The sequence below is a fragment of the Delphinapterus leucas genome, chromosome 12 (genome assembly GCF_059928025.1).
Source record: "Delphinapterus leucas isolate spDelLeu-1000000601 "Yukka" chromosome 12, BTC_Dleu_Yukka2, whole genome shotgun sequence".
In the NCBI taxonomy this organism is placed as follows: Eukaryota; Metazoa; Chordata; class Mammalia; order Artiodactyla; family Monodontidae; genus Delphinapterus; species Delphinapterus leucas.
This window is the reverse complement of record NC_143140.1, coordinates 18301553-18319885: the sequence shown is the minus strand read 5'-3', so window position 1 is coordinate 18319885 and position 18333 is coordinate 18301553. Positions and strand designations below refer to the sequence as shown.

The 18333-nt window shown below is 41.9% G+C and overlaps 1 protein-coding gene across 3 annotated transcripts in view; it reads left to right on the top strand.

Moving 5' to 3' along the window:
* FILIP1 (filamin A interacting protein 1) overlaps positions 1–18333 on the top strand; it is a 195143-nt gene that overhangs the window by 73933 nt on the left and 102877 nt on the right. For 2 of the 3 annotated variants that reach the window (XM_089921748.1, XM_022590352.2), the window contains exon 2: positions 11529–11810. In XM_089921748.1, coding sequence (XP_089777874.1) covers positions 11535–11810 — 276 coding nt within the window. In that variant the 5' untranslated portion in view covers positions 11529–11534. Of the gene's footprint in view, positions 1–11101; positions 11811–18333 lie in introns of those variants that run through there. The other variant, XM_022590353.3, reaches the window with a different exon arrangement.

Sequence of the window (18333 nt, the reverse complement as noted above, 5' to 3'; positions counted from 1 at the left end):
CCAGCTTGGCTCTCCAAAGAAGGTATGTGACACCAAAGAGGACGCTGGCACATGTCCTAGAGAAAAGGGGATCTGGGAATTGCATGTGTCGAGAGAGAAGAGAAGAATAAAATCTGTTCCTGGAGTGTTTCTTACCCTCCCCCCGCCATGACTTCTTTTACATAGGAGAATCGCCCAGTGGTATGATTTAAAGAAAATCTGCCCTCACCCTACCTTCAATCGAACCTCTTTAAAATGACTACTTCCCTTTTCATTTCAATCTAGGTTTAAGACTGAGGAATACAGTGTAAGGGTAGTGATGCTATGATGTGACTTAAATCTAACCAGGTGATTTCTTAACCCCATCCTTAGAACCCAGAAGACTTAGAGTTTAGTAGATGGGTCAGGTTCGGGTTTGGGGAACACCTCGTGCAAGTCTGGGCTGGGAAGGTCCACCGTGGAGCAGAATGAGATCACCGGGATCTCATTTTTACAATTTCAATGAAAGGCATAGTGAGGAACCCAGATGGGAAAACAAGAGAGGTGCCTAGAGAGGGAGGTGGGGGGGGCAGAGAAAGTCCACCCAGTGGTGGCCTCGGGGCAGCGCTCCCTGTGTCACCCCCTCTCTGCATCAGCCTCCTCTCCCAGGTGCCGTGCAGTCACTTCACTTTTGGAAGGGCCCCAGCTCTGGCTTCCTCCGGCCCCGTGTGTGAGTCTCATTCCTTGCTTTTCTTTTTCAAAGCCAGGGCGAGAGCAATAGCGATGTGATTTAAAGGAAGACTCCTTTACCTATATTGCCTGAAAGTCCTGTAGTACCTTAAGGTTTACAAAGCTGTAACCAGTGTTATATTTCACAGTTAAGACGCCCCATAAAACTCAAGGACGTAATTCTAATACTTTCTTTATGACTGAACTCAGCTTTTGTTACTCTTTGGTTACCTCTCCCATTCTCCGTGCCTCCAATCCCCACCTGAAGCAGAGACCTTAACCTGGCTATTTCCTGGTAAATTCAATTTTATCTGGTGGTTTTTGTTTTTTTGTTTTTTGGTTTTTTTTGGTTAAATTCAATATGCGTAGCTCAATCCTAGAACAAATCAGAATTCCATTTTGGTCTTTCCTTTCCCTCCTGCTGAGCTCTCCTCGCCTGTATTTGGTACCACGCAGACACTGTGCGTCCTCTGGGGGGTTGTGAGGGCGTGGTGTAGTCTGCTACCATGCACACCTGGTTCAGAGGGAGTGCCCTGAGGCTGTCGGGACTGGCCACATAATTTAGGGGCCCAGTGCATAATGGGAACTTGGGGGACCCTAGTTTAAAAAAATTAAGAATTCTGAGACAGCAATAGCAGAACATTAAACTGAGTGCAGGGCTGGTGCAACTGCACAGGTCACACTCCTACGAAGCGAGTTACCTGTATTCTCCCAGCCTGGCTCCTGGTGAAAGTAGTGGCTGAGGCTCTTTCTGGGCTGTTCAGTGTCTCTCCACGACTCTCAGATGCTGCAGATTCCCTGAGAGTAGCTGCGCCTTCCGTCTCATCCCGTTTGGGTGGTCTGCTGTGAAGGCCTCTGCCCTGTGACTCTGCCATGAGCACGCCAACCGTCCTTCTCAGCTCCCTTCCACCCTTGCTGGCCCGCGGCCACTTCTCTATCTCCTCCACATACTTAGTGGGTGTGTCTCCATCACCCACGTTGTACAGACACGTGCTGCTAAGTCTCTACTCTCTGTCTGCATATCCCGGGCATGACTAGTGCCAGGGGTTATCCTACTCTCAAATTTTAGCCTGTCAAGCTCTTCCACTTTAGATTCCTCAGACTTTGTGAAGGAAAGGAAAGAGCCAGGTAAAGCTGTCCTTCCTCAACTTACCTGCAAGGGAAGAGGATGGGTAGGCAGATGGCACAGTTACTGCATTCTTTTTTTCCCTAATTTTTTTCTTCTCTCTTATTTTCAGGCATTTTCCTGATTACTGTACACTAGGGGAGGGGGTGGGGAGTGGCAGAAACCAGTTCCCTTTCTCCCAGTTTAAATGCATCCATCAATCATATTTGTCACGCAGTCTAATTCAGGGCTGGCAAACTAAGGACTAGGGGTCAAACCTGGCCACACCCACCCATTTACGAATTGTCTGTGGCTGCTTTCATGTTGCAATAGCAGAGTTGAGTAAATGGAACAGTGACCACACAGCCTGCAAAGCCCAAAATATTTAACGTTTACCCCTTTACAGAAGAAGTTTGCTAACCTCTGTGCTAGATGATCACAGCTGAAAGCAAAGTGTCTTTGTCACTGGTGGTACCTACGTGGAGGTGCTGAAAGATGTTTGATGACCCTGGCGGTTAATCTGCCTCAGATTAATGCTTCCTGCCTTACCACTGCTAGTAGATACTTTCACACACATACGGAGAGTAGAACAGGCGTTATGATTTCACATACGCATGGTGGGTGGAACAGACATTATTATCCTCGGTTTAAAGATGAAAAAAGTACAGGTAGGAGAGCTTAAGGAACTTGTCCAGGATTACAGAATAAGTAAGTGTGGGGTTAACGGTGGGGATGTGGATCTCTTGATGCCTTGGGGTTAGTGGCAAACATCTCCGGGAGGATTCAGCGTGTTAGAAAAACAAATGCTGAGGCTGTTGATACGTGAGGTCTTGGGACACCTTTAGGTCTACCGTGGAGTTGGGTGGTACGCTGAGGTGGGGTGGCTGGAGGGTGGAGAAGAGAGGGGGTTAGGGGCCATTACGTGTTTGAAAAAATTATTCCAAAAGGTGGTAACTCATTTTCTTACATACTTCCTGCCCACAAAATGAGCCTGAAACTTCTGCACTGGGAGAGCATGGCATTTTAGATAGAGTCAATTCCTAATGCACCTTAATTAGCTAATCACAAAGTTCTCCTCTTGACTGTTCTTTCCAGCCTTCACACTCAAATAGCAGCTAGGTTTATGAAGTTTGGTTAATGGCCATAGAATTCACAGCCTCTTCACACAGCATCAAAGCGAAGAGAGTCTTTAAACATCAAACACCTTTCACAATCATATGGCTTCAGTAGCATTCATAGAATGTGTTCCAATAGGAATAATTTTTACTTTTCTCCTGGCTTGGTTTATAAAGTAGCTGTGTTTGTTTTCAGTTTAGGCTCCCTATACTCTGATCTATCCCGAGACAAGGGATGCTCAGAAAAGACCAAAGTCAGGAGGAGTTCAAAACAGACACAACCCATGACTTCCTACATTACAGCTGATTTTAGGTTGCTGTTCATTGCGGCTGTATTTACAATAGCCAGGACATGGAAGCAACCTAAGTGTCCATTGACAGATGAATGGATAAAGAAGATGTGGCACATATATACAATGGAATATTACTCAGCCATAAAAAGAAACAAAACTGAACTATTTGTAGGTGGATGGATCTAGAGTCTGTCATACAGATTGAAGTAAGTCAGAAAGAGAAAAATAAATACCGTATGCTAACACATATATATGGAATCTTAAAAAAAAAAAAAGGTTCTGACGAACCTAGGGGCAGGACAGGAATAAAGATGCAAACATAGAGAATGGACTTGAGGACGCAGGGAGGGGGAAGGGTAAGCTGGGACGAAGTGTGAGAGTAGCATGGACATATATACACTACCAAATGTAAAATAGATAGCTAGTGGAAAGCAGGTGCATAGCACAGGGAGATCAGCTTGGTGCTTTGTGACCACCTAGAGGGGTGGGATAGGGAGGGTGGGAGGGAGATGCAAGAGGGAGGGGATATGGGGATGTATGTATACATATAGCTGATTCATTTTATTATACAGCAGAAACTAACACACCACTGTAAAGCAATTATACACCAATAAAGATGTTAAAAAAAAAGAAGTGGTTGAGAAATTAAAAATAAAAGGCATTTAAAGGACACCTGCATACAGTTGACATAAGTGTAGGCAATTAGAACTCATGAAGTCATCGTCAGCACATGGATGGGGTGATCTGTGCAGTATTCCATCTTCTCCCTTGTCAGCATGAAGCTGTGATATCACTCAAACCACTGCATGTCTTTCTCCGCAGGGAGGCTAACCCATCTTGTTAACATCCAGCCATGGTGATTTGCCTTGCATTTCTTGAAAACTGCAATTCAATTATTTGAGAATCTTTTCTGCAGAAAGACAAACATTTTTTTCTAACAGGAAATTTTGCACAGTTGGCTTACTAGAATAATCAGCTACTGTGCAAACTAGAATTTTTCTTAATTTGCCTAATTAAAAGAATCAGTTCATCCATATCCAGTCGTATAGCAATTATTGTATTTCTTGAGTCTTAGTGACTTTTTTAATTCAAAGACTCAGAAGTCAAAACACTGCAAAGGGCAAAGTTACTCTTCAGCTCCTTGAGAACCTCAAGCACTGAGAAGTAAAAAGACAGTGTCGGGGGACACTGTCGGGGGAAGAGAAGGTGGTCTTAGAAGAACAAGGTGTTACACAAGTAGAAATTAGAGGGAAAAAATCTGCTGCAATAGTGGGATTCTATGTTAACTCTTGTGGCTTGAGACTATTTACTGAATGCTATACCCTGTGAGTAAACTTATTTCAGCCCCAGGAAAGGATGGCTGCAAGTTCATTTGTGTTGCTGTGGTCCTGATATAGAGGTAAAAACTGCCATTCAGCTTCCTCCTTGAACCTGGAGAATCCAAACAAGCCTGTGTTCTGGTTCAGCCTTTCGCAGGTACTGGCCATGCTATTTTGGGCAAATGTCTAAATCTCTCTAAGCCTCACTTTCCTTATCTTTTTAAAACAAGTAATTATAGCACCTGCTTTATGCATTGCTATTAGGATTTCATGAGATGATACTATCTATGTCAGATACTTAACCCAATACTCAGAGCATAAGCTCCTCAGTAAAGGTCAGCTACTATTATTGTGAATAGAAGTATGATAATATTTAAGAATAATTCATCACATATAGACTGCTGAGAGAAAGCCTAAGATACTTTTCTCTGCAGCTATAGATAAGGCTCTTTTGTGAGTGAAAGGAAATGACTGATTCTTGTCAATTGTGGGGCTGGGCCTTTTCAGAAGTGATGAAATACAGGAAGGAATTCTAGTTCTGGCTAACCAGGAGTCTGGTAATTTTCCAGAGATGTTTTCTTTGTCAGATAAAACAAAAAGAGAGGCCACCCTATTTTATATTCAAAGTTTTAAAACCCTCCAATTGTACGTTCATTCAGACTCAGTATACAATTAAAAAATTTTTTTCTTATTTCATGGCAGTTCCCTGATCTAGTCTCGTTATTTTTGTTTTTTTGTTTTTTTTCTGGAAACCTTTTCCAGGTCTGCTGTTATCTTCCTTGAAAAATATTAAGCAGAACTCCATAAAATATTTCACCATGGTTTTAGGCTAGAGTAGAATAATATTTTTCTATTTTGCCACAGTTGTAATATTTTCCTTAAACTTTTGGTTACAACATCACTGCAGTGACTCCAACAGAATCCGCTTTCTTGAATTCTAACATTTTGTGAAATCATTTAGAAGAATTTTCAGTTGGTCTGGGTAGATTTGTCCTAGTAGAATGAAGAGGTTTCACATAAACAAAAACCTTAGTTATTTTGAGGATTTTATGAGTGTAGATAATGAGAAGTGAAAAATCATTTAACATGGCTTGCTGCATAAATAGGATTATGAAAATGAAAGAAAATTGTAAAGAAAATTTAAGGGCAAACCTAGGAACATTTATTAACAGTGTGTGCTGTTAGAATGAACGATAATCTCCTGAGAAATGTTTGAACGTTTCATGAGTTGGGATATTTATAACTAGACTTAACCAAGTAAGTAAGATAAGCAGAGGGAATAATCTGGCTCTGATAGGGAATATACTAGTTGATTTGATGGGTCTTTTGCATCTTAAAATTCACATAACATGTTTTCTTTTGCCTCTGGTTTTGGGTGCTGTGGGTATTGTCATTTATGTATGAAAGAAAGAATCAGGACAGTTCCATGCTCATGTTCTGGAAGCCCCACTTGCAGTGGGCTTTTTGCCAGGCCACACTGGAAAAAGTAGGCTTTCTGTAATTTTGTGCTTTCCTTTTTGCTATGCCATATAGTTATAGTTCTATAAAGTAATTAAAAAATGGAAATTATATAAAGAAAATTATTGTGGTATCTCAACCTGTGCATTGGGTAGGTTCTTGAAAAAGAATATAAATAAAATAAAACCAGGAACAAACAGGAGGTGGATGGATACTTGAGAAGCATAGGAAAGATGCCAAAACCTAATTTATGCAGAAAAGAAGTTTTTGTTGGTGGTAGGGATGGAGAGTATTGTGACCAACATTGAATCATAACATGGAAAGACAAATCTGAAAGGAGGCACGAGCAAGGGTGAGACTGCTACGTTAAATTCAAGGTCAAGATTTGCAGGAGCTAATGAAGATGGCAGCTGGAACAGGTGTTTAATTGCTGAGGACTTTTTTCTTTGTCCTTTTTTACTTGTTCAAAGGCTCTAGAAATACTTGTTAGTTCAGTATAAATTACTCAAAATTATTATAAATATTTTCTGATTCCTAGGATATTGCTCATCTGACAGTACACTGTTTATTGCCCAACATATGGGGAGGAAAAGGAAGAAGAGAGATGACCATAGACCTAAAAGTGGGAGGTTTGGAATAAAATTTGGTCTTTCTTTTCTTCACACCGTAGTCAGAAAATTCCATGCAAAGTGTTGCTGACAAATTACTATGCAAGGAAAAGTAAATGTATTTCATGAACTATGTTAGGATGATTTATTTATTAAATAGAAGAATCTGTGCCCCAAATAACATTGATTCAAAAAAAAAAAGAAAAAAAACCAAAACAGTTCTAAATCTGATGTGAATCTTCAGTTTCTTTACACCATTTTCTTGAGGAGCACTTTCTTCAAAGGATATGCATTGGGACGAAGCAAAAGCATTCTTGGCTTCATTCAGAAAGTTTGTTATTTACATGTCCCAGCCTTCTTTGGCTGGTTTAATAATGAAATTGATATAAGAGATTAATAGGAGAAAAACAAATTTAATTTTATACATACAGGAGTCCCATGAAAATCTGAGACCTGAATGGCAGCCAGGTAATTGAAGCTTATATAAAACCTTGAGCTAAGGAAAGGGGTATGGGTCTGGGGATACAAGGGGGAGGAAGGCCGTTCACAGGAAGGCAGAGGAAATGTTTGAAAAACTAATGTTGCCTTATTACAGATTATGTTTCTTAGGTAAAATGTATCTCTCTTCCTGGTATAGGCCCTCTTTCCAATGTAAATTTAGGCAGTTGATGGGGAGGAAAAGAACTTTACCTGAGTCTGCTGGGTTTTGATTGCCTTTAGTTCAAAACAATCCACATGCCAAAGTGGCATATTTGTGGTCATGTATTCTGCCTCCACCCCCAACTAACTATTAAGAAGCCTACAGGGGCTTCCCTGGTGGCGCAGTGGTTGAGAGTCCGCCTGCCGATGCAGGGGACACGGGTTCGTGCCCCGGTCCGGGAAGATCCCACATGCCTTGGAGCGGCTGGGCCCGTGAGCCATGGCCGCTGAGCCTGCACGTCCGGAGCCTGTGCTCCGCAACGGGAGAGGCCACAGCAGTGAGAGGCCTGCGTACCGCAAAAAAAAAAAAAAAAAAAGCCTGCAAAGTGCCAGATGCCTTTCTGTTATCTGCCTGCTACTCCTGTGAGCACAATGGACAGAATTTGGCCAACTCTGACTAAATGTTTATTTACTATTGTTCAACTCTGGGACTTTTAACACATTAAGTCTGTAATGGTCCCTGTTCAGACTACATCCTGTTTTCATAACCTGTATCCTTAATAATTAGCCCTGTTGCTTCTCAGAAAGATTTTTAAATGAGTCATCATTTTACAAGGTCTGCAGCAGGTTAATTATTTTGGGAAGAGTAGTTTTGCTTAGCAACCTAATTTCAGTTGCTGTGTGAGTTTTGCAAGAGTGCCTATGGAAGAAGACAGATGAATGAATTTCTCCAACTCTGTAGTATGAAGTGAAAAAACATGAATTTAGAAAACATTTGTAAAACTGTCTGGGTCATCTGCTTTCCAAGGTGGCCCCTTCACTTCCAATTTGCATGTGTTTAAGAACTTAGAAAAAAGCCATATAGAGAGTAAGTATTTAGGGTCACACCTGGGTTCAAATTCTAGCTCTTCTATTCCCTAGGAGTAGCTGTGTGATCCAGAAAAAGATATTTAATCTCTTTAAACCTCAGTGGCCTCATTTGTAAAACTGAGAATAATAGCACCCACTAGGGTTGATGTGAATATTAATTTAATTGAGATGTTGTATATAAAATGCTTAGCACACTGTGTAGCACTTAAGAAACAGTGAGAGCTGTTAGAATACAGAAGAGTATGAATGTCACTAAATGTGGTACATGAGAGTCTGTTCCTGTCTGGACTCTATCTCCTACTAAGTAGAATAAAGTGGTTTAAAGTGGATATTATTGAGGGCAGGCTTGGTTACACTATTGAGAAATTATGTTTTTCTCCTTCTTACATGTTGTCCAATTCCTTTCTAAAACATTTCTTGACTAGTTTGCTATCTCTGAGTACTTTTGCAATCCTGAGATAGAACAGGTGCTGACGGCTGACTTTGTTGTGGAGGTGAAGATAGGTAAATGCCACTTTCTGTGTGTTCGCAAATATACTTAAGTGCATGTAATATATAGATAGATATGCATTTGTCCTATTTTACAAATATCCTAATGCTATAGATCCTATAAAAGATACAGGAAATCCAGGGAAAAAAGACACAAGCACATGCTAGAGTCAAACACAAATGTTGTGTATGATTAACTTTTAGACATTACCATCTTACTTCCCGTGCCTTGGGAAATATTGCCTGGAACTTCCATTAACGCATGATCTAAACTGAAGTTGTTAAATCAATATTTGATGTACCATCCCAAAGAGCCTTAAGATCTAACAGAGAAAATTATTTCAGATCAAAGAAATTCACGTGTGGCATGGAGTCATAGGGAGTCACAGTTCAATTTGGGAAGCCCATGTGTCTTAGTCATGATGTGTAACATGTCAAGAGTTAAATTTGAAACTGTGGGAGGAGGAAAAGAAATTTTCCCTTTACCCTTCTAAGATTCTTGGCTGATATAACCCTGTAATAAAAATACAGATTAGTAGGAGAAAACAAACAGAAGTTTAATAACATGTATACCTCCGGTATACACGGGAGAGACCCAGGAAAACCACGTAACTCTCTGAAATGGCCCAAGCCATCACCTTAAATACCAGCTTCAGCTAAAGACAAAAGAAAGATGTCAGGAGTTGGGGAGCCACTTATGAGAGGTTATGAGGAAACCACAGTAAACAAGGAGAGCATCGTAAGTGCAGATTTAAGTCATTGCCTTCTGCATTGATAAGAGTTTCTACAGATTTTAGAGTCATCCTTCTGTTCCTGGTACAGCAAGGGAGACACCCTTACAGAGATTTCCCTTATAAATGTAAATGTGTCTTAAAAAAGCGTAATTTCTACCCAGGTTTCAGAGCTTCACATGTGTCTGCTGTTTCTTAAAAATAATGAGCTTAAAGTAATCAATATGCCAAAGAGGCATATTCAGGGTGGTGTTTTGTGCTGACATTCAAAACCTTCTATTCGTCTCGTCCTTTTTTTTGGCTTGGGATTTAAGTCAGCCCACTCTGCCACAAACAAGCTGTGAGAAAATACAGTAGGTCTGCTCTAAAGTGCTCTGGCTTCCATTACAAAGAAACATTTATTCTTTGTTCACCAGCAAAGCACAAAAATGCTCTAAAATTTCAGGAACTAATCACTGAGTAAACCAGAAAACACGGCGCTAGTATTAAGGACCACATTTTCAGTTTATAGTGTTCAAAATTAGGGTGCTATAGAAAGTTCACACACACACAAAAGGGTCCATCTGGTTGTAAGGGTTCAGTTCAAAAAAGGAGCGTGAATGTAGATTTCAAGATTTGTTAGAAGAATTGAATGTTCACTATCTAAAAGGAAACATCACACTGTATTTATTTTTCTATTATAAACCTAGTGTTTTGAAAAGCTTTCCTTGGTTTCTTAACTATGGTTGGGTTCATAAAGGAAATTTACTTTCAGAAAACAAGTCTCTGTATTTTCTCTGGAATGAGTAATGAAAATCTTGCTGCTTAGCTGTTCAAGGGAAAGACTATTTATACTGTGAGTTTTAAATAAGCCCATGCACTAAGCTACTCTATTTAAGGGTTTAGGCGAATTTTGTGGTACCGCCCCCAGGATATTAGAGCTATCTTCCCTGAACTTGGAGGCTTAGCCTTTGAGCTCAGTGTGTTTGTTTGTATCATACCTGTTAGTCAAGTTCTTTTGCTCAGAGATTGACACAGCCTCTGCAAAGCATTCAAAATGGAATGACTCAAACGTGCTCCCCATGGGACAGATTAACTGCTGTTTTGTCTTTTTTCCTTTACTTTACCTCAAAATATTTTTTAAAATTTTGATTTTGAAATTGATCTGTTTTCTCCCAATTCTTTGTACTCTTGTTCTTATTACTGTAAATGACTGACATTAAAAAACGAAACAAAAACAAAACACCTGCTTTTGAAAAAGAGGCTATGGAAAAATAGAATTCCATATCACTGAAAACTACCCCCCCTTCCCTTGGCTTTTCCCTTTTTCTCTCTCCACTTCAAGCCCCGCCAACCCTCACTCTATGTGGATTTTTCTGCACATTGTGACTTCCAACTTGTTCCTGGCAGGGTTTGAGGTTTGCATTTTCTGATAGACAATTTAGAATCATTTAAAAAAAATAACCTTTTTATTTTACAAAAGCTTTAGATTCACAGAACTATTGCAAAGATAATACTGGGGGTTCCCATACACCCCACCCCCAGTTTCCTCTGTAATTAACACCTTAGTGTGGTACATTTGCTATAATTAATAAACCAATACTGCCACATTATTATTGACTAAAGTCCATGTTTTATTCATAGTTCCTCAATTTTTCCCTAATGTCTTTTTTCTGTTTCAGGATCCCATCCAGGATGCCACATTATGTTTAGTTCTCATGTGTTCTTAGTCTTCTCTTGGCTGTGACAGTTATTCAAATTTTCCTTGTTCTGATGACCTTGATAGTTTTAAAAATTACTGGTCAGGCATTCTGTAGAGTGTCTCTCAGTTGGGATCAGCTTGATGTTTTTCTCATTGTTAGACTTGGGTCATGTTTTGGAGAAGGAAGATCACAAAGGTAAAGTGCCATTCTTATCACATTCTATCAAAGATACTTGATAGAATCAGCAGTGCTATCAACGTGACCTGGCCTTGCTGATGTTCACCTTGATTACTTGGCTTGAGATGTTTGTGAGGTTAGAATCACATTTCCATCTTTTCCTGAAGATGGTCAAAGTATTTTCCTGTAGTTTTTAATGACACGTTCATTAAAGCTGTAAGGAAGCTAACTTGGGACTGATCTTTTGGCTTTTCTTTCTTGGTGATGTTGTAAAGCTGCTATTAGTTTCTAAGTAGTTAGACAAAAATAATTTCAGTGGTGGTAAAAACATCTTATCTTTTTTCACGTGTTGTAGGTGGGAATGAGATCCCGAAACCAGGGTGGTGAAAGTTCATCCAACGGGCATGTCTCCTGCCCCAAGTCCTCCATCATCAGCAATGCTGGTGATAAAAGTCTCTCGGAAGATACAAAAAAGAAGAACAAATCAAATAGAAAGGAGGAAGATGTCATGGCCTCAGGAACTGTCAAACGACACCTAAAACCATCTGGAGAAAGTGAACGAAAGAATAAGAAATCCTTGGAGTTATCCAAAGAAGACCTCATCCAGCTACTGAGTATAATGGAAGGGGAGCTGCAGGTAGAGTCCAGTTTTTTCAGTTGTTTTGTCTCTAGTCTGAAGGTATAAGATAAGAGATTATGAACCAGTCTACCTCACTGGATTATGAACTTCACGGGGAAAAGGACTGTCTTCCTTACTCATTCCTGCATCCCTAGTGCCTGGCACAAGTTTGCACTGAATACGTTTTTTGTTGAATGAACGAATAAATGAATAGATGCTGATTCTAACATCAAGCTTCTCTAGAAGCAGAAAATTTCTTCATGACATAATTTTGATAATAATTTAACACCTAGTAGTGGGTAATCAATGAGAACATCTAATTTAGCCCTTGACTGTGGTTGCAAACTGTGAAAAGGTCATGATTATTAGAAGGCAGAGTTAAGATCAATTGCTACTTTTGCTTTTTTCCAGAAGGTAGAGTAAAAGAGAGATAAAGAGGTAGAGGGAGAGACAGAGAGAAAAAGGAAACTTTGTTTAAACCAGTCTTACTCTTTTCTCTCTTTTTTGTGACTTTCAGCTTTAATTTTCTACAAGGTCATAGGAGTTGAGATGCACTCAAATCAGCAGAGCATTGTATTGTGAAAACTTGATACTTTCACAAAGCATTTTCAAGTCTATTATCTCATTCGATCTCAGTAATAATGTGGGTATCATTATCTATAATTTATAATGAGGAGACAGGCCCAGAAGGGTTAATGGGTTGTCCAGATCTCATCTTAGGCCCCCTGATTCTTGGTCCAGGGCACTTTCCACTGTCAATCCCCACCAACCTTCTGTGGCTACCAGGTCCCTCACTAAGAGAATGTTTTTTGTTTTTTGTTTTTTTTTTTTTTTGGCGGTACACGGGCCTCTCACTGCTGTGGCCTCTCCCATCGTGGAGCACAGGCTCCGGACGTGCAGGCCCAGCGGCCATGGCCCACGGGCCCAGCCGCTCCGCGTCATGTGGGATCCTCCTGGACTGGGGCACGAACCCGTGTCCCCTGCATCGGCAGGTGGACTCGCAACCACTGCGCCACCAGGGAAGCCCTAAGAGAATGTTTTTAAGGATCCAAGAGGGAGCTGGGATTCTTCTGAGTTTCTGAGCTTTGGACAGTTATATTTCTCCAAGTGGGGAAAGGATAACTTTTTTTTTTTTTTGAGGAGAGGATGATTTAAGAGTGAGGTTGCTGTTTTCCTTTTTGTTTTTGTTAGGTTCTCAACTTGCATAAGCCTCTAGGGGAATACCAAAAATTGAATGAGATGAAGCCTTTGTTTGGTGCTGTTAGCATCAGACATATTACTTGCAACCTACCCTCAATTAGGGGGATCTGATCTGTTCCTGTTCTAATCTGTGAGTGCCTACAGATAAGGAAACCCCTGGGGTAAAGAGAAATAGAAAACATGCAAAACTCAAATTAAAAACAAACAAGTGTGATTGAGCTTACCGTCGTTTATAGGCTGAGAAAAATCACCTTTGCATTTCACAGCAGAAGATGAAAATTTCCAGAGCACCACCATTACTAAAAATAGCTTCACCACTGCCAGAAATGTGGTTATTGTTCTATTAACATTTATTGTTTAAGGAGGCAGAGTATATTAGTCCAATTTTTTAAGCTGCTCCCAGCCTACAGCTATTGACCTGAGTGGAAGGTACAACATTGACCTAAGAAATCTTCACAAAGCACTTGTCATCAGCTTATTTCCTCCAGGCATGGTGGCTTGTGTGAAGCCTGTGGCTCTTCTAGACTCTAATTTCTGTAGAAGGATGTCATATCATGGTAGATTGTGGACCGTATTTAAGATTCACATGGCTTTTATGTTCATGGTGTTTCCAGATATGGTTCCAGAGCCTAGGCATGCAAACTACAAGCCCATACACCCGGGACATTAAAGAAATTAAGTAGAAGGCACCAAAGAAATGCATTTTGCTCTTCCTTAATCTTTGTGAATACAGGATACCTTACCTTCCAAAATAGATGTATTCCTGAGCAGCAATACATAAGGAAAGAGTGTAAGATATTTGTAGGGGAGGCAGTGGAGAAATGAAGGACCTGATATTATAAGGAATTTCTTGGTGAGTTCATTTGCAAAGCAAATAATCCATCCCCCCATATATTTATATGCACACACATACATATGTAAGTATCTGTACTTGTAAATGCAGATTTTGCAATACTAGATTTGTTAAAAACGAGACTGTTCCTATATTTAGAGGAATATTTATATTTCCCATATTTACATTTCATCGTCACAGGAGGGTGTGTGTGTGTTGTAGCTAAGAGTGGGAGGGAGTCGGCATTAGCAAATGTGAGTGGGCTGGTGAAAATGTGACAGCTATGGGCCAGGTTTGCCACAATAGAGACAAGCAAAAAAAAGTCTATCTAAAGATCTGGCACTGAGAAGAGAGACAGAGAGTTTAGGTACCCTCGGCTCAGGCCTATATGCTCTTCAGCCTGACATTTACGAGCATTTAGTGAGTTGTCTCCTGGACCTCAAAGGCCACCTATCACCTCCCTTTATGGAGCAGCTGTGTTATGACTCAAATACCCTTCCTCTGCATGTGCTGTTCCGAGGTTCTATAAAGTATCAGGGCTGACAAGCAGCTTTGAGGTGTCTATCCACCTCCTTTATATTTCAAGTGTGAAACTGACACTCAGACAAGTTATGTGACTTGCCCAAGGTCACACAGCAATATAGTTAACATTTGCTCCAGATCCAGATTCTGTGTCCCTTCCTTTATAACACCTCCACTCGGGGGATGTGCAGGGGTGGGCTCTAGGACCTTTATATTTATTCTTCGTCTTCAGGATTTCTTTGAAGTAGCCTCACTCTGTGAACTCCAGGGCCAAAGCCATTTTGTGAAATGATGAGATTTTTTTTTTTTTTTTTTGCGGTACGCGGGCCTCTCACTGTTGTGGCCTCTCCCGTTGCGGAGCACAGGCTCCGGACGCACAGGCCTAGCGGCCACGGCTCATGGGCCCAGTCGCTCCGCAGCATGTGGGATCCTCCCGGACCGGGGCACGAACCCGCGTCCCCTGCGTCGGCAGGCGGACTCTCAACCACTGCGCCACCAGGGAAGCCTGAGAATTTTTTAGGTAAGAGAAAGTGAGGAAGGTTTCTTTCACATCAAGGAAGTGGACCATGACCTGAGCCTTGCATTTTGGTGTGATCTGGATCTTGAGAAAACTGGGGAGGCGGGGAGGAGTGTCACATGGCCACGGGCTGGGCACCACGCAACCCTGGGGCTTCATATTCACTGTTCTATGAGGGTCAGCCTTGTGGGGGACTGGAACCACGGGTCAAAATCAGGAGGGTGACACACAGAGAAAAAGGCTTATAATATTGGAGAGGTGAGACCGAGATCAAGTCTGCCTGTAGGAGATACCCTGGGAGTGACTTGGGGGGAAACTAGAAGATGGAGGTTCACTCAGGCTCTTCATGCCAGTTTTCTTTTTCCTAGGCTTCTTTTTGATCTCACTCATTCTCCATAGCCAGGGTTTTGGACATTATAGACAATTCTCTGTGTTTTCTGGTACCAGTACTCTGCCATCTTTGGAATCTGTTGTGTGATCTGTGGGAATTTGTTGAACCAACATTGTAGACAGAATGACCTTTGACCTTTATTGTTAGCATTGGCTTTTTGCAAAATTTGCAAATTGGCTGGTTTTTTGTTTGTTTTGTCTTGTTTTGTTTTTGCCAGTGAGGTGTCCAGTGAACTCTTGAAGTTCACCTTCACGACATGCATTAGAAATGGAGTTGCTCCTCCCAGGGATTTTTGCATTGTAGGGAGTCTTGTCTGGAACTGGTTACGTCATGCCCTTGGTCTTGGAGAGTGACATCTTCCAGACTTTTCAAGCCACACCTTAGCAGATGCAAGCTCCTCATTTCAGCACAATTACTGGCCGGCATTGCCTGCATAGAAGCAGCTGGGATGGTTTCCATGATTACACTTCTGTCCTTGACTGCTTCCAGTAACAAGTACTTTCTAATAAATTGGAACATTTTTACTCTCTGGGTGAAAAACTGCTTACATATTTCTTAGACTAAACTGAAAATAATGAAATAGTACACCCAGACCATCACTTGGGCATCATGATTAATTTCCCCTTGTATTTGTCCAAAAATAGTGCTTTCAAGAAGCCAGTCAATTTGGCTGAAGTAAAAACGACAAAAGTTCAAAGGAAATGGTACTTACATCAAAAAGCCGTAACACAGAATACTTGGCAGAAGGATATTCTTGTAGAATAATTCAAAAGCAGGATACTAATAGATTCATTTTCTTGACGAAAAAAATATCTAGCTCTTTTATATAGTAAATTCCCTTGATATAGCCACTCAAATACATATTAGAAAAACCAACCTCAAATTGACTTTCATCATGTTTTCCTTTGTCCTTATAGTTAGTTCTCTTCTACCTGTGTGTAAGGAGGCTCAGAGAAAACAAGATAGTAACTCTACAGTGCGCTACCATTCCACTGGGCTTTGGTGTTCGCCAGGCTGAGTCAGAGGCAGAGTCACTACACAGTGAGAAATCTTCCTTCATCTGGGTGACCGGCAGAAGGAGTTGTTGTATTCCAAAGATAATTTATGAAACAGATAATATTGTTACTGAAAGCTCAGCTTCTCTGTACACTAGTGCCGAATCGAATCTCGGAGACAGCGTTGTGGGTGAAGTAGAAAAGGAGAGCTTTATTACTTTGTCAGGCAAAGGGGGACACAGCAGTCTCCTTTCTCCAAAACCCATGAGGGGTTGTGTCCCAACCCAAGAGGATTTGATAAGGAGTTTTACAACAGTACTTCCCAAGGATGGAGTTGTTGGCAAGATTAGGGTGTGTGCAGGGTCTCAGGTGGTCGGCCTCCTAATCTTTTATTTATTTATTTATGGCTGCATTGGGTCTTGCTGCATGCTGGCTTTCTTTAGTTGCGGCGAGCGGGGCTACTCTTTGTTGCAGTGCACGGGCTTCTCACTGCGGTGGCTTCTCTTGTTGCGGAGCACGGGCTCCAGAGCACAGGCTCAGTAGTTGTGGCACATGGGCTTAGTTGCTCTACAGCATGTGGAATCTTCCCAGACCAGGGCTCGAACCCGTGTCCCCTGCATTGGTAGGCGGATTCTATTTTTTGCCATACGCAGGCCTCTCACTGTTGTGGCCTCTCCCGTTGCGGAGCACAGGCTCCAGACGCGCAGGCTCAGCGGCCATGGCTCATGGGCCCAGCCGCTCCGCGGCATGTGGGATGTTCCCGGACCAGGGCACGAACCCGTGTCCCCTGCATCGGCAGGCGGACTCTCAACCACTGCGCCACCAGAGAAGCCCGGTAGGTGGATTCTTAACCACTGCACCACCAGGGAAGTCCCCAGTCTCCTAATCTTGATGAGCTTCTCTTGTCCCTTTAATCTTGCCTCAGGTGGCTTCGTGGCTGCGCCTCCCTTGATTAGCAACTGCTTGAATTTGCCCTTTGGAGCTCAGGGAAGGTCACGGAGGCTGGAGTCTTGCCTACAAGAAACGGGGAACAAAAAAGGCCTCCATGCCTAGGAGCCCCACAAGGCCCCGCTCTGTTTCAATATGCCTGTGGATTGTTAGAAGTTTCCTCTGTTCTCTCCTTTTGGGGCTCCTAGCCATTTTCTTTAATATTGTTCACTAGTTTGTTTTTTTTTCTTTTTTAACCTCACTACTACCTACTATAGGTGAGTCCTCTGTCCACTCTTTTTTCTCACCAAGAGAGTCTATTCATTCTTAAGGCATTAATTAATTCAAAATTGATTGATTTTCCGATATTTAAGAAACTGGAGGTCTGAAAAATGCAAAGGTGAGTAATACTAATACTCATAGCTAAAATCTGATGAGCTCCAACTATGTGCATGCGTGGTTTTCGGCACCAGCTATTACAGCAGTCATGAAGAAAGAGCTCCCAACCTGTAGGACAGATGAGAATGTACAGGAATGAATATTTTGTAGGGTAACTGCAATGCAAACTATGGGAGTACAAAGGTGGGAAAGACTGTGAAAATCTCAGGAGAGGAGTGGAGGAAAGTTTCACTGAAGAATTGGACCTTGAAGGATTGGTAGGTCTTGGACACGCAGAGAGGAGCTTTGGGACCACCCTGAGCAGAATCAAACACTGAGCGGGTGGAAAAGTATGGGTCGTGTTCATCAGTGAACAGTCTGCCTTCTGTGGAGAAGTATTCGGTGGAGGGAAAACTGCACCTCCATTTGGAGGCCACAAATAAGACATCCGAAAAACAACCGTCAGCAGGTGTGAAGAGGTGGAGGATGCAGAATCCAAGGGAGTCAAGACTGTCAAGAAGGACAGAGAGGTTGCTTCAGTCCAACCAGCAGAGAGTTTCAGTTGAATATGACTGAAGAGTGTTTGTTGGGTTTGTGGGTCCAGAGGTCATTGGGAACATTTGCCAGGGCAGTTTCAGTGAGTGTAAGCCTACTGTCAGTGGTTGCAGAAGTGAAGGGAAGTTAAAGAACTAGAGGAATGGGCTTCCCTGGTGGCACAGTGGTTGAGAGTCCGCCTGCCGATGCAGGGCACGCGGGTTCGTGCCCCGGTCCGGGAGGAT